Source organism: Dromaius novaehollandiae, chromosome 27 (genome assembly GCF_036370855.1).
Source record: "Dromaius novaehollandiae isolate bDroNov1 chromosome 27, bDroNov1.hap1, whole genome shotgun sequence".
Classification (NCBI taxonomy): domain Eukaryota; kingdom Metazoa; phylum Chordata; class Aves; order Casuariiformes; family Dromaiidae; genus Dromaius; species Dromaius novaehollandiae.
The window spans coordinates 5,793,023-5,808,124 of NC_088124.1; the positions used below are offsets into that span (position 1 = coordinate 5,793,023).

The window sequence follows — 15,102 nt, forward strand, 5'->3', positions numbered from 1 at the left end:
AGCTCCTTGGAGGCGAGGGCCGGCCCCGCGCTCTCCCTGTGCGGCGTCTCCCTGCCCGCGGTGGGACGAGCTCCCTCCAACGCCAGCATCTCCCCTTGGGGAAGGCAGGAGCAGCGGGAGGCTGTGGCGGTGCTGGCACTAGACCCACCCGGGAGCTCCTACTCGCGTGTCCTATCTTCAAGGTTGTTTTTTTTTTAATTTTTTTTATTATTGCATTTTCAAGACGTGCCCAGACTGTGCTGGTGGTGCCTCAGAGACCAAATCCATCAGCGGCAGCAACGCGTGCTCCGGGAGGCGTGGACACAGGCTTGCTCCTGGAGACGCTCATCCCCCAAAGCAGCCCCAGCTTAGGCTAAGCTCTGCTTAGGCACGGTGTGGATCTTGGATCATCCTTACATCCCTCCTGATCGCCTCTGCGGCTCCGGTTGCAGGAGAGGTTTGGAGCCCCGCACCTCTGCTGCGGTACAGCTGGGGACGAGGAGGGAGCCCGGCCCGGTGCCCGTCCACCGCCGCCCTTCGGAGGTGCCCTCCCACCGCCCGCCACAGACTGCGCGTCCGCCGGGTCTGCTAAAAGGCAAGTGTATTCTTTATTGGTGAATATCGCGAGTAAAAACACGTCAGGCCACCTCGGGCACTGCCGTCCGAGTTTGAAAGCTTAGAAGAATCAAAAGAATGAGTCAGAAGTATTCAGAAATACATTCAGAAGTATTTTCTAGCTGCCTTTAAAAAAAAATGAGATTATTAAGTGCGTTTCCTGATCCTTGAGAGCCCTCCACGTTGCACGTGGCGCTGGTCAGACGCAGGCCCCAGGGAGGCGAAGCCGCTCGAGCCGTCGCTCCCTCGTGGTCCGAGCTGCTCCGAGGAGCCCCTTGCACCCGGGAGCCCGTTTCCCGGGACCAGCGCGCTGCGGGATCCCAGCTCCTTACCAAATCACCCCTCCAAGCGGAATTTTAATGAGAGAAGACGAAGATGAAGCAAGCAGCGACGGCGACGAAGGGCGCAGCGCGGGCTCCCGCGGTCACAGCTGGCCGTCCCGGGGCGCCGGCGGGGCGGCCGAGGCGGTGCTGCCCTCGGCGCGGTGCCCCAGGGCCACGGCGCTCGCCTGCAGCAGGAAAGCGGAGTAGGCGACGTCCGAGTCCTCCTTGGAGCTCTGCGGGGACGGGAAGGGCAGCGTTACGGGGCGGCAGCCCGAGCTTTCCCGGCTGCAAAACTAACATATGGCCTTCCCGGCTCTGAAACGGGGCTGCTATTGCTCTGGCTCAGCTCCTGGTGCTCACAGCGCCTAGGCACAGCCCTTGGTCGTGGGCTTTCTAAAAGAAGTGCTGGGCTGCAAGTGCCGGGCTGCTGCCCCTGGGGTCTGCCAGCTCTCCCCGGCTCCTCTTACCCTTTTCGCCTTCTTGGCCTCGGCAGTGCTTTCAGCGTTGTTCGTGGTGGTCACGAATTCTGAAACGAAAGGGAGAAGTCAGGGCGCCGGCGGCCGCCACGGGCCGGGCTGCGGAGAGCGTCCGGGGGTTTCTCCTCTGCAGCTGATCTTTCCTTCTGGCTTTGGCCAGGTGGACTCTGCCGTGCCTCGTTTTCTCAGCATCTCCTCTACCTCCAGGGCCTCTGAAGCACCAGGGCTGAGCGACCCCCCTGCATTTCCCGGGGCAGGAGCTGTCTGCCGTCAGGGACCGGGCGCGCGGGTGAAGCCCCTGGCTGCGGCTGGACGTGCAGCCCATCGCCCTGCCGAGCCTGGACCTCTCTGTCCTGCACCTCTCCCGGTGGAGCCTCTCCCCCGGGCCTGCCTTTCCCTTCACCCGTGGCACCAAGGCAGGCGAGACGCGCCGGGGCTCGCCAGGTCCCGCTGCAGCCGGGGCCTTACCGTCCCCCCCGGTCTGCGTCTCCTGGGTCTCTGTCATGCAGGCGTTATCGTTTGCTCCGTACTCCTTGGCGGTCTCGAAGTCCGACATGCTGATGTTCGTCCTGTAGCTCCCGACTGAAACCAGGTCTGCGAGAAGGGAGGCGATAAATACGCGGTGCTGGTGAGCCCCTTCTCCCCAGCCCCTTCTCCCCAGCCCCAGCCCCTTCTCCCCAGCCCCTTCTCCCCAGCCCCTTCTCCCCAGCCCCTTCTCCCCAGCCCCAGCCCCTTCTCCCCAGCCCCTTCTCCCCAGCCCCTTCTCCCCAGCCCCAGCCCCTTCTCCCCAGCCCCTTCTCCCCAGCCCCTTCTCCCCAGCCCCTTCTCCCCAGCCCCAGCCCCTTCTCCCCAGCTCCCTATGCTTCAGCGTAAGGGCACCGGGCTCTGTGTCTCCCCGCGTGAGCCGGCGCGGAAGGGCAGCCGGGGGCCGGCCGGAGCTGTGCCGGGTCTCGCCAGCGGCGATGGCGCAGGGCTCGCGGGAGAGGCTGGTTCCCGACCTGCCCGTGGGATGGGCAGCACCGGGGAGCAGCTCGGGCTGCACGCGCCGGCCGCTCCTTTAGCTCAGCATCACCGACTTCTCTTGGGAGAGCGCGAAAGGCAGGGACTCACCAGATCGCTTTATCTGCCGGTATTTGTAAATAGCAAAAACTGTAGCGGGGATCAGGAGCACTGCACCGAGAACGGCCAGGACAACAGCGAGGGTGTTGTTTGAGCCATCGCCTTCTCCAGAGCTGGAACGGGGAGATGCAACGTTCAGCTACGCAAGGACTTTTTTGAATTATGCGAGATGAATTCTCAGCTGTCTAAAACACGCACGGCAGAATGGCAGATCTGAGCAAGCAGGATGCAGTTCAACTAATGAAAAATGTAGGATGGAGGTAGTGCCGTAACAGCTAGATCAGCAGCTTAATTATAGATGGGTAAAGGGAAACTCTCTAATTTTGACAGAAGTGTTATTTTAAATACAGTTTTTCTGTATCTGAAATTTCTAATCATTCTATTCTTATATTTTCTTACCTGGGCTAGAGAATAATTTCACATCTTCTTGCCTTCTTTAAAAAGAAGTAAAAACAACCTCTGCTGTAACTTTTTTTCTTATTTTCCCTCTGATGTTTTAACGGAAGTTCTTTGAGGACAATATCGCTTTGTCGCTACGCTGCTTGTGCAGTTTGCAAACGCAGCATTAACAGCGAGTTAAGATAAACTTCTCAGGAATAGCAAACGGCAAAGGCTTGGAAAGGACTAACCTCTCCACGCTGGCTGCCCTTTCCTCTCCGGCGCTGCTGCTGGCTCTGCCTTGGGGACTAGCACCGCCCTGGACCTCGCTGGCAGCGTCGACGTCCAGGAGCTCTGGGCTGGGATTGGCGACGCTTTCCGCAGCTACCGTTGCTGCAGGAGAAGGGAGGTAAGTCACGCTGAGCCGCAGCGCCCGGACGCAGGGAGCGGGGGAAAACGCGTGAACCGTATTTTGTGCATATGGCCCTGTAGTGGGTATTGGCTATATATATATATATGTGTGACTCTCTAAATCGTGGTTTAGATGCCTGAAACAATTTAGCTCAAAATAATTTCATGCAAAAATCTCAGGTAGGCTCCCTCTGTCTTCACATGTACACTTTTGAAACTTCTTGCATTTTTAAGTCCTGTTTTTGCAATATTGCAAGAACAAAACTTGAATACTCAGTTTGCTTTTAGTTCTTGCTCTTCACCCACCAAGGGCAGTGAAATGAGACTGCTCCTCTCTAACCGGTTTCACTTTCTGATTATCACGCGTTCAGGCAGGTTAAGCTGCGTGCAGGATTTCTAAAGGGATGCTGTGCTACTTCTCTGCTCTGCTTCCAGCAACATCCCTTCCAAAAAATTCTGCAGGAAAGCGGAGACCAAGCCCCTTGCCTGTGAAGGGGGGATTCGGTGGCTGCCCTTCCTTTCCTGCTCCCTCCACTTTTCCTGTCTATTAAGATCATAAGCTCCCTGGGGTAAGATGCAGCTCCTAACTACATGCAGCCTTTTACGTGGTAGATGTCAGATGCTGCATGATCGAAATGATGCTACAAATTGTTATAGCAACAATTACTAGGAACAGAGTCAACAAGGAGAAAATGGGGTGGAGGGAAGTGATTTTTACAGACTTGTTTTTCTTAATGACTGGGAATGAGGAGGCGGCAGGCGCCAGAGAGTGGATGAGAGCATCTACAAAAAGTCGCACGAAATCAAAGTGGTCTTGGTTGGCTGGGCGAGAGCATTTCTGTTTCGAGGTGCTGCAACCTAGTGGATGCGGAAAGCATTTTGTTCTTGGTAGAAGGATTTGCAGGCAGAAAGCCCCTGCCTGCTTTCGCCTTGGAGCTCACCTCCACCTACTCGTAGGTGCACTGCCATGGTTTCCCCATAGACGCCGTTGCGCTTCACTCCACACCAGTACCAGCCTTGGTCCGTCAGTGCCACAGGGTCAAAATTTAGGAAGAGTGTCTTGTTGGCCTTCTCACAGCCAACGTTCAGCCCCAGGGAGCTTTGGTTGGAAGCCGTCGCAGGGGTGCAGCTGGTGCTGGTCCACTTGCACCAATACTTCTCGTAGGAGTAGTACTTGCACGGGTAAGAGCAAGCTAGAAGCACCTGTGAACCCACGTTCGCTTCCACTTCCTTCTCTCCTGTTAAACTAGGTTCCCCTGTGAGGGAAACAGAATAGCGAGACTGAGGTTAGCAGTTTTGGTAGTAGTCGCGGTAGCAAATGGGCAGCAGTACTGCAATGGTGGACCACGAGACACATCTTTGAGGGAAAGTGCTCCTTACACTGCTAAAAAAAAATGCTAAGGTGCTGTATACACGTTTCTGGATGAATGCTGTGTTTTGCGAGGCTTAAGAGAGAGTTGTGATGAGATACTGTCTGCAAACACTTCCCCACAAAGCTGAAACTTTGCACTTCCATTTTAAAATTACCAGGGGGAAAATCCTTGCAAAATTTTGCCTTGTGAGACAGAAGTTCAGAATCAGAACTCGTGTCTCTTCACAAAACACAACATCTGCTCGTTTGTGGTGCTTAGGAGGTTATTTCATACCCACTGTGCAGGCAGAGAGAACCACTAATGTGTGTGTTCATACCATCGATGATCTTCAACTCCTTTGATGATTTCCTTTCCCTGTTTTCATCTGTCATGCACCAGTAATAGCCTTTGTCGCCATCCACCAGCTGGTTGAGGATGATGGTAACCGTGTTGTTCTCTGGGTCATCGTACATGGCTACTCTTCCTTCGTACGCGTCGGACACAAACCCAGAGCTGTCTATTATCCGAGCACACCCATTTTTCCTCCACTTGCACCAGTACTTCACTGAGCTTCTTTCTCTAGAGTTGTAGTGGCATTCAACAGCCACCGAACCTCCTTTCATTCCAAATATTGTGTGTTTTCCTTGAGGAACATCTGTCCCTGGAGATACAAAATGAAATGGGCAGTTACGTATACCTAACTTTGACCACGTGGCAATTTCCCAAAAGAATAAATATTATCAGGTTGATAAAAGCTGTACTCGCCTGCTGAAACAAGACTGGGTCAAGCTCTGAGCTACCGATGGTAGGAGACCATCCTAGGGTTGTTAGGAATTGACCATAAAGGATCTGTCAGGTCTTTCCTTTTTCCAAATTCAGGAAGGTTATTGTTGTCTTTGTGTAGCAACATTTCTAAGGATCACTTCCTTTGCAAGGGGAAGGGCAAGTCTTTTCTTTCGTATATATATCATTTTGAAATTTAAGGAATTAAAAGACTTGAAGAGACAGTCTTCATGTCTCAAACTTGTAGGTAGAATTTGCCTTCTTGAGCTTTGGGCTAGCAAGAGCAATTCACCAGGAAGACAGCTAACCACTGCCGGGAAAATTAACTCTCAAGGTGCAAGTCTGGGCTTTATTAGTGATGATTTAGTACACTACTGATAGATACATGAATAGAAAGAAGGATCTATAGGAGAGGATAGAATAACAGCACTCTAGAAAAAGAAATTAAAATTCTTGTTAAGTAAAATGAGACCATTAGTGCCACTCTTAAAGAGAAGCAGAGATGAAGGGAAACCATACAGACCTCTTGGGAGTAGCTCACTGACCTTCATAGACATGCAAATCCAGTTCCTTAGTTTCTCCAGTCTCTCCGTAGACCCCAACACCACACAAGTAGAGCCCCGAGTCTTCCCAGCCCAGCTGAGTCATCATGATGCTGTATGACCCTAGAGAGTCCTGATTGCTCAGCAAAATGCGCCCTGCGTATTCTTCGTCCACCTTCCCGTAGGTATCGATGATGTTTCGGCAGCCAGATTTCTCCATCTTGCATAAGTATTTCCTTTCACTCCCATACTCTTCACCAAAGCTGCAGGACATGGTCACAGAGCCTCCCAGCTCCACGTAGAAGAGTTCGGCTTCCTCGGGGATGTTGGGACCTGTGTGAAGGTGCAGCGGTCAGTGTCCAGCGCCCACGCTGCCGGTGGCCCGTGCGCAGTCCGCCCTACCGCAGTGTGCGCTCAGGTACTGTAGCGTCTTTCTACACCGTGCCATGTTATGTGCCACTCCTGGTTAGAGCACGAAATTGTCCTACTGTGTCATGTGTCTGTCACGCGTCTCAGGAGCGGTGTCTCTGCCGTATCCCTGCTCTGCAGCCGGGTTTCTCCCAGAGCCTTATTGCCGCAGGTCATGAGTTTGCACTGTGCTCTGCAAGCCTGCCTTTGCCCGGCCGGTCCCGCGCACCGCGCTGTGCTGGCCCTGTACCTAGTGCACTAACGCAGCTAAAACGTCCTTGTCCTGGGGCTGAAACCTACCTCTGAGCAGAGGGGCACATCTGCGTGGTCGGTAATCCTGCCCTCTGTCTGAATCTCCCTAAATTTCAGTGAACGGGTGATAAAACCTGAATAGAAAGGTCAGTGGTTTCTAAACGAGGTTTGTGACCTTAGATGAGGTTCATTTCATCTGATTTTTATGCTGGATTAGTGGTCAAACACAATTTTACTCCGTAAGAACAGCAGGGACAACAAATTGAAAACTGCTGCTACCCAAAAGCGTGGGACATCTGGACACTGTGCCTAGACAGATCTCCCATAGAGCCTCAGTAAAAAGGGAAAAAGAAAAAGAGAAGCAATAGTCTAAGGCTGTTACCTTCAGAAACATCCACCTGGACTTGGAAGGAGAGTGTTCTGCCGTTGAGGCCAAGGCCACATCGATAAGTGCCTCTGTCCGCCAACGCTAGCTGCGAAATGTTGATTAGGAATATGCCCTGCTCTGCGTAGTCGATGATGGATGCTCTGTCCTTGTAGCCTGCAGCCCTGTAGCCGTTGGAAGAGACGATGGTCTGGCAGCTCCTCGTCGACTCCCTGCACCAGTACTTTCTGTCGTGCTTGTTCACCTTGGTTTGGGGGTAGAAGCATTTCACAATGACCGATCCGTTCAGCAAACCGTTCACCTCCCTCGGTCCAAATACAGGGCTCAAAACTGCAAGAAGAGAACGTGTCGCGGTAAGTGGCTGGTGTGCTACAAGCCTGGGGGGACTGCGGAGCAGGTCGGATGCGCTGGGCAGACGCAGGTCCCACTGCGGCGATGGGCGCTGCCGGGATGGAGGGACCCCCCGAGCCCTGCTCCCCCGCGCATTCCTCATCCGCTCTTACGCTGCCTGCGAGCACCTGCCTGTGCCACGGGCGCGTTTCACTCACCTGCTCCTTTGGGCGGGTATTTGCTTCTCGCAGCTGCAGCGTGCAGGAGGGAGAGCAGGAAGATGAGCGCGAGGAAAGTCATTTTGCTTCCGCTCCCTGGAAGAGGCACAGAAGGCGGCGAATGCAAAGCGGTTAGGTTACCTGACCGGGGCATCTAATACTCCGTAAGCCTGGAGATGTGGAGTGTTGTAGCTGCCTGAGCTAGAGGGAAACACCGTGGCCCCTCTGCTTTCCCTGTCCCACCGTCCCCAGAAAGCGTTCGGGGTCTGGGAAGTGACAGCTTGCTTGTCTTTGCCTACGTCTTTTATACAAAGACTTGTGCACAGCCAGAAAAACAACAAAAAAAATGTATTTTAACCAAAACAGAAGAGATCCTCTTCAAAATCCAGCGTTAAATCTGGTTGCACGTTTGTAGATCAGTACAGACCTTCAGAAGGTTAAAGTCCAAACATGGTCCAAAACAGCTGAGGGCATGAAAGTCAGGTTGGGACCTGGATCAAAACTACCACCTACACCCTTGTCAGAAGATAACACTATTTCTAATAGTTTGGTATATCGGGGTCATATTTTGTTTCAGTATTTCTCATGCCGTGAAAGGAAGGCTTGTTCACCTGTCAGCCGGGGTGCCAAAACCGCTCCTTAGGAAAACCTGCTCCCATGGGCCGGCGTTCCTGTCTGACGCTGCATTTAGGTTCTGATCTTTGCTTCCCTGTTCTCTTCAAGGACTCTTGGCAATTGAAAGAAAGGCTAATATTCTTTCCTCTATTTTTTTCTTTCTTTCCTCAGCTGCTGATAAAGCTAGTAGGATGAAGGGAATTAGCGCCCCAGAGAGTCAAGCTTAAACCAGATGAAGTACTGAAGTACAGACCAAGGCTACTGCACCAAACCCACCCCTTCGCCAGGGCTCAACCCAATGTATGTCATGGCATTAAGAACGCCAGATCAAACTGCGTGTTTCTCAAAATGAGTCTGTATTCTTCAGGTTGAATGTTCCTGGCCTTCCCTTGTTTTGAATTGAGTGGTGGTCCAGAGAAAGCCAAGGCTCTTAATTCCCTGAGACCTTTTTCTCTGCCCTGAAGTAAGTGCAATGTAGGACGTTGCATGGTGCAGCGGTGAGGACGTGCATCTCCTGAGCACGGTTGTTGACCAACCTGGTTATTCCAAGTTCTAGAGAAGAGGATGGATGCCAAGAATGTCTTTACAAACATCCGCAAGAATTTGATTTCTGGGTATCAAGTGACAGGATTTATTTTATTAGGGGTAATTCCCGGCAAAAGAAAAAGGCTTTCATTTCCTTGTTAAGATGAAAGGTGTTCTGTTGTGCTTTCTTCCTTGTGTTGTGATCTTTAATTGCTCAGTGGCTACCTGTCTATGGCTAATGATTAACTCACCGAGCATGAAAAATGCTCTTTCATACATATCCCAGAAGAAGCCAGCAAGACAAACATAACCCACTTTGCCGAAAGCAAACAATACAGCACAAAAAGGGCCTTGCTGTTTGACCCTTGCTAGCAACAGCTCCTTATGGCTAATGGTAGCCTTGCTGCCTGCCCTCGCGCTCGCTTCTCTGCCGTGCGGATGACAAAGAAGTGGGGAAAGGACAGGATCCCGGTGCAGCTTTCCCTTTCCTAGCAAGATCTGAATAATCTGTTAGTCCAATTCCTTCGCCAAGCAATCAGCAGCTGACCACTGCTGGGTTCCTGATAGCACCTTTCTGTGAAGTGGTAAAGGATGTTTCTTTTAAGAAATAAAGATATAGCTGTGTCCAGAAAGGTGTGTGCAAGAGCAGGGTACTGAGGTCTGCACATGCATGCATAAGAGCATGAAAGGGCTTTTGCATCTTCGTTTTTGAGTACACTTGTGTGCATTTGTGGCTACACAAGCGTAACAGCTCGTGCGTGTGTGTGGGACAAACCTCTGTGACTTCTGACGCCACCTCCGCGCTGCCCGCAGCCCTCTTCTCTCAGACCCAGTAAAATCCTTCCCCCGCTCGCTGCATGAGCGGAGCAAAACCTCCTGCGTGTAGCAAGCCCAAGCAAGCACAGCCGCCCCTTGCGTAAAAACCTCTGCCAGCCACTTCCATGCTGTTTCATTCACTTATGGCGCTGGAAAACCCCGTCTGCTGCGGATTGCGCTCTGCCGGAGCGACGCTTCCCAGCCCAGGCGAACGGCGCACACCAGCCTTGCTGCCCAGGCTGCAGTAAGCTGGCACCGTTCGGGATGCTGGAAGAGATCAACCTATCAAGTCGTTAAAAGAGCTCTTGTTTCTTTTGTGGTGTTAAAGAGCGTTTTCTGCTGGATTTGCTGTGCGTAGTCAGAGCACAAGACTTCAACCTCAGAGCGCCCGAGAAGGAAAATGATGGTCGTGCCCGTGTGACAGGGACTGCAAGTAAGTGGCAGCGCAGTTCATTCGTGGTGATGCTTCTGCAGGCGGAGGGGAGCTGGAAGGAGAGGCGGAGGGCGGATGGGACAGCGAACGTTCGCCAGGGCTGTAAGAGAGTCTGGAGGCTCGGGAGCAGAGGGAAGTGCCGGTCTCTAGCCGTGCTATCGCCGGAGCGGTTGGGAAGCAGGGTTATGACACGGAAGGGGAATGCTGGTGGACCCGACGGGCTCATATACTGCTGTGTGCCAAGGACGGTGCCGGCCGAAACACCGCTGTGCCGAGCTGGAGAGGTGCCGGGAAGGGTGTGCTCTTCCCTCCCGGCCCCTGGCTGGAACCTCTTACAGTTTTCTCCTAGCTTTTTAGGAGTAAAGGAAGAAAAATAGCTTTTTGTCATGTACTGGTGAAATCTCTCCTGCAGCCGGCAGTGGAGGCAAGGTTTCATTCTGGGCTTCATACGCAGACACAGAACTGCATCTGCCCTCTGCACGCGCCAGCACCACTGCTCCAGGGAAAGGGGCGAGAACGGGCAGCAGGCAGTGATGGGATCACTGCTCCGGAGGGGTTTCCCTAAGTCCCCACCGGAGGCTGGTGTTTGGCGGGAAGCACGAGGCTTCCTTATAGTCCTCCCAAAATCTTCCAAGAGAAGCTGAATTTGGGCACTCCATATAGGAACACTTGCAGAGACTTCACAGACGACCGGCTGTCCTGCTCCGCGTCTGCCAGGGGCTGCACGACATGTCTAGTTTAGACTCGGAGTTGAGTCACGTTGGTTTACTGGTGCTGCCGTGCAATTGCATGGATTCCCCTCCGTTTGTGTCCGTGTCCCTCCCGCTTTCTCCTCTTACAGAGGCTAATCTGCATCCGCAGGCTCCTGCGCTGAATTTCTGGTCTGCCTCGGAGCAGGAAGGACCGAGAGCCTGAGACCACGGTGTCCCCAGTGACTGACAGACCTGGAAACTCCCCTACCAGAAAGCCCAGTGCTAGCGAACGTCAGCCGGGGCTGCTCTGAGACCACCGGGACCCGGCTGCACAGGCTGCGCGCACGGAGCTGCACGCGCTGGAGCAGAGGTGCCCACAGCCCACCGCGCCGGCCATCGGACCCCTTGCGCGGACCGCGGTGGGTGAGGGCTGCCAGGCTTGTGGAGGCCGGATGGTTGAGGGAGACCCGGACACCTGGGAAGTCTGATCTGTGCCGCGTTTGTCCGTGCAGGCTGAGGGCTCGCTCCCTGGGCTGCTGAGCCCCACGCTTTGCACCAGCATTTTAAGCCATGTGCTGTCTCAACAACCTGATGCGTTAAAAAAGCGAGGAAGAACAGGGGAATCCAGCCATTCCCACTGGGACAGTGTCTCTGAGGAGCACCTCTGCAGTGCAAGGCGGAGAAGCCGTGGGGTGGGAACCGCCAGGTTGGGAATGCCCTGCGGGAGCCCCCGCCTTTGGAGTTTGCTGGCTTCAGCTGGCCGGCGCTGCCAGGTCCACCTCCGCCGACTGCTGCAGTGCCTCTCGTGGTTATAAATTTAAGTTTTAAATACGCTTAATAGGTAAAGGGGGAAAAATATGAGGGTAAAATAAGCTTGTACTAGTTGTCCCACTTGCAGCCCAGAGCTAGCAGAGAAGCACTCGTGGGGAAAGCTTGCAGGTGGCATGAATACACGTGCGGCTCTGGGGCCTGGGAAGTCCCTGCCGCAGCCAAGAGGCCACGGTCCCTCCCGGCGCGGACCTGTAACCGTCTATTGCAACAGAGGGCCCGTTTGGATCTCTACCAGCTGTGGATTGGGACTGAAGTCCTTTCTCTTTCTTTGTTTTCTAGATACCACTCCAATCTTGTCCTGAGAAGTGGAATTTGCTTTCATTTTGCAACATCAGAATTGCCAGCTCATTCCTCTTCCCTGTGCGCAGAGAAGGTGCTGCGAAGGCCGGCAGCGCAAAGCCAGCGCTACAGCCGGCCTCGCCGCACGGGACCTGCTGGCACGTGAGTGCCCGGGCGCTGCAGCCTCGCCCAGCCCCGCTCGCGAGGACAAGGCGACGGGGCTGTCTCGCCGCGGTGGATCTCTGCTCTCCCGTTGTTTGCAGCAACCTTGTGCGTGCTTGTGTGTGTAATGCAGCGGGGGTTTGAAAGAATCATATTGTACAAAGCACCAACAGTGTAGGCTAATCGTTAACAAAATAATACTAACGAATCAAGGATATTTAGCTGTTATATGCTAGAAAACACAAGATTCAGCCATTGCTCAGTGAAGGAGCTGGGACTTTCCCCCACTTGCCCGTTTTCGTGCTCAGCCTGAGCTGCCACATATTTGTGTCCGCGCACCTGGGGACAGCCTGTGCAGTCCCCGCGCTCGGGCACGTGCAGGCACGGGAGCGCGGCAAAGCGTTCAAGTGCTGGTGAAAGCCCAGACGTACACCTAGGGAAACTTGTTACAGCTTGCAGCGCCTTTCCATATTTGGGTTTTTGTTGGTTTTTCGGGCACGTTGCAGAGCGCGGCGCATCCCCGCACTGGCCAGCTCCGAGCTCAGAGCGCAGGACGCGCTGCAAGCCGGGCTCAGTGCGGGAAGCACTGCAAATGGAGCAATTACAAGGTCCTTTGCAACCTAATGACCTCTTTTTTCCTGTTTTCCAACTTATAATAGCTAAATAACTTTGTCTTGTTAGTATCACGTTGACAATGAGTAACCGACACTGTTTTTTGTGGGACGCTGCCGTGCTCTTACACCTCGCCACGTGCTGTGAAGGCAGAGCGGCAGAGCAGAGCAGAGCAAAGCTGCAGCGGGGTTTGTAGAGCTCCGGGGAGGACAGACCCCAGCCCGCGGCGAGCGCCTTGGCAGCGGGAGCGTTGGTGCTCCTGTCCGCGTGCCAGGCTGGAGGTTCCCACCGGGCGTTCGTGGCTCTACCGCTCCCGGGGAGGGATGGCTCCAGCCTTACAACGGCGTGAAAGCGTTCAGAGTCACGCCGAGCCGTGACTTTGGGTATGAAACGGGGGAGCTCCGTCCCCAAATTCTGCTGACTCAGCTCCGCGGCTGGGCTCCGAGAGACGGAGCTCATAACGCGGCTAGCCAGGGAGCAGCTCGGTCTAACCCATTAACTATTAACTACTGCTCTTAACAATGACCAGTGTCAAGGACGTGCTGCGGGACTAACGAAACATGAGGAATTGGTCGCCAGACTTGTAATTCTGTTCTAGCAATCCTCCTATATTGTAGCATGTTTACCATTATTCAAATATTTAAGAAATTATGACATACAGAAAGGAGTAATAGCTTTTTTTTCCCCCCCTCAGAAGCCTTTTGAAGGGGTGTTCCCTGACACCACGGGTGAGATGCGCTGGTGCGTACTGCTGCAGACCTGTGCGGTACTGCTGCTGCCATGGGCGGTCGTGTCAGAAGTTAGAGGATGAGGAGGAACCTTCGCGCACACGCCGGGGAGGGCTCACCGAGGTGCCGGCGGCCTGGGGGCCGGCAAGAGGGGCGTAGAAACAGACTTCTGCTATGTGGAGGTGCTGGCACTATCTACATTTTTATACTATCCATCACCATCACTGCACAGCTGCTCTGTGAGTTTTAGGTGCTTGTAGTGGGATGGGGAAAAGCCACCGATCCACTTGGATGCAGCATTTTCACTGCCCTTCTTGGAGTTACAAACGAGCAGTTGATTTTTTAAAGATACAAGTTCAAGCTGACCTGAACACATACAAAAAATAAATATTTCATGTTCCAAATCAATGCCTCCATTATAAGATGGAAGGAATAAATAAATAGCAGGTGCTGATTTTGTGATACACTGAAACAGCTAGGCAGATTTTATTGAATAATATCAGGACTTCTTTCAAAATCAATAGATTTTAAGAATTCCTGCAGTACCTGTGACCTCCCTAGAGAAGAATTTTTGTATGTCCCGGTCAGTCACTGTCCTCTAGGAGCAATATATTCTGGAAAACATGTGAAAAAGGCAAGTCCCACGGCAATGGCCGAAATTCCCACTGAGATTGCCCTGATGACCTAGCCTGGTGTTCTTCTAAGCTCTCAGATGCCATCATACACTGACTTGCCCCCTTCCACACAGGGTCTTAGAGTTCATTTGCATCCAGCTTTGTTTCTTGTCTCTTGGGCTGGAATTCCAGTGCTTCCAGCAATTCCAGTGCTATTAAACTATTATTCTAGCTTAATGCTGTTTGTATTCTTAGGAGTTATACCCAAAAGCACTTACTGTACTGCCCCGACTGCAGAGTAAAAGTTCGGTGGACGGCAGTATGGCACCAGTGCACATAGTTCAACAACAGCACAATTGCTATTAGGTGGCGTTTTTTCCTCTGTACTTCAGATGAAATGTATGAATAATCCTGTAAGAATATTTGCTTTGCAGAGTGAGAATCTGGTGTGCAAAAATCTGCCCCTTGGTTGCTGTCGTATAACTCTGAAAGGAATCTGCCCGCTCTGACCCGCCTGAGGATCCTGTGTGCATCCTGCTCACTTCTGCATCTGTGCGCCCACCCTGTGACTGCCCAAATTTGGTGTCGCTTTTCAGAGCTCCCTGAGGATTTAGCCCTACGACCCCAGGTACCAGCTTCTGAAATCTCCAAATCTGTTTCCTCGGGATTATCTCTCAGTGTTGTGATCCTAAAGGCTATCTATATCTTACTGTGGTAATATTTACTAAAAATCTGTTGTTTATTTGCTGTTTAAGACTGAATGCAAATATTGTGATGATAATTAATCTTTTTGCAGAAAGGAAATGCTTAAAAAGTCACGGCAGAGAAGAGAGCATAAACCCCACAAGCCCGATGCTATGTGCCTGACCTTCTTTTAAAATACATTGAAGTGCACTTATTGCCGTTCCCAGGCTGCGACTTCTCTATGCGCAGACATGAGGAAGAGCTCCGAAAAGCATCTCCTGCCTCGCGCGCTTCCCCTTCTCCGTTGCAAACCTGCCGCGGTTTCCCGTCTCGGGCGGCGAGGGGGAAGCGCTACTCACGCGCCAGGCTGGGTCCGCAGACCGCTTCGCACGTTGTCCCTGCTTCTCTTCCAGACCGACCCCGTGGAGACGCGCTGGACCCGGCGGCCGCTCCGCTCTGCTCCGCTCCGTCCTGCCTCCCTGGCCGGCTGCTCGCCCCGCGCTGCACGTTTTAAATACTCCGCTTTGCTCGGCCCTGCGT

General features: G+C 53.1%; 1 protein-coding gene and 1 long non-coding RNA gene across 3 annotated transcripts; one reads left to right on the forward strand and one right to left on the reverse strand.

Annotated features, from left to right (window-relative positions):
* Positions 1-563: 563 nt before the first annotated feature.
* On the reverse strand, positions 564-15,039 carry PIGR (polymeric immunoglobulin receptor). The gene is made up of 11 exons (XM_026112040.2): positions 14,922-15,039; positions 7,572-7,667; positions 7,021-7,353; positions 5,982-6,311; positions 4,991-5,314; positions 4,243-4,557; positions 3,142-3,283; positions 2,504-2,625; positions 1,862-1,987; positions 1,385-1,443; positions 564-1,150 (listed from the first exon to the last, which is right to left on the reverse strand). Exons 2-11 carry the CDS (start codon positions 7,651-7,653, stop codon positions 1,019-1,021), a joined length of 1,965 nt encoding a protein of 654 aa, XP_025967825.2. The 5' UTR covers positions 7,654-7,667; positions 14,922-15,039; the 3' UTR covers positions 564-1,018.
* On the forward strand, positions 7,313-12,876 carry LOC112990374 (uncharacterized). 2 transcript variants are annotated; one of them, XR_003261055.2, is made up of 4 exons: positions 7,313-7,376; positions 8,358-9,960; positions 10,822-11,022; positions 11,763-12,876. It is a non-coding gene; the product is annotated as an uncharacterized LOC112990374 (long non-coding RNA). The 2 variants fall into 2 exon arrangements; XR_010385235.1 differs by lacking the exon at positions 11,763-12,876 and having other exon boundaries at positions 10,822-11,086.
* Positions 15,040-15,102: the final 63 nt, after the last annotated feature.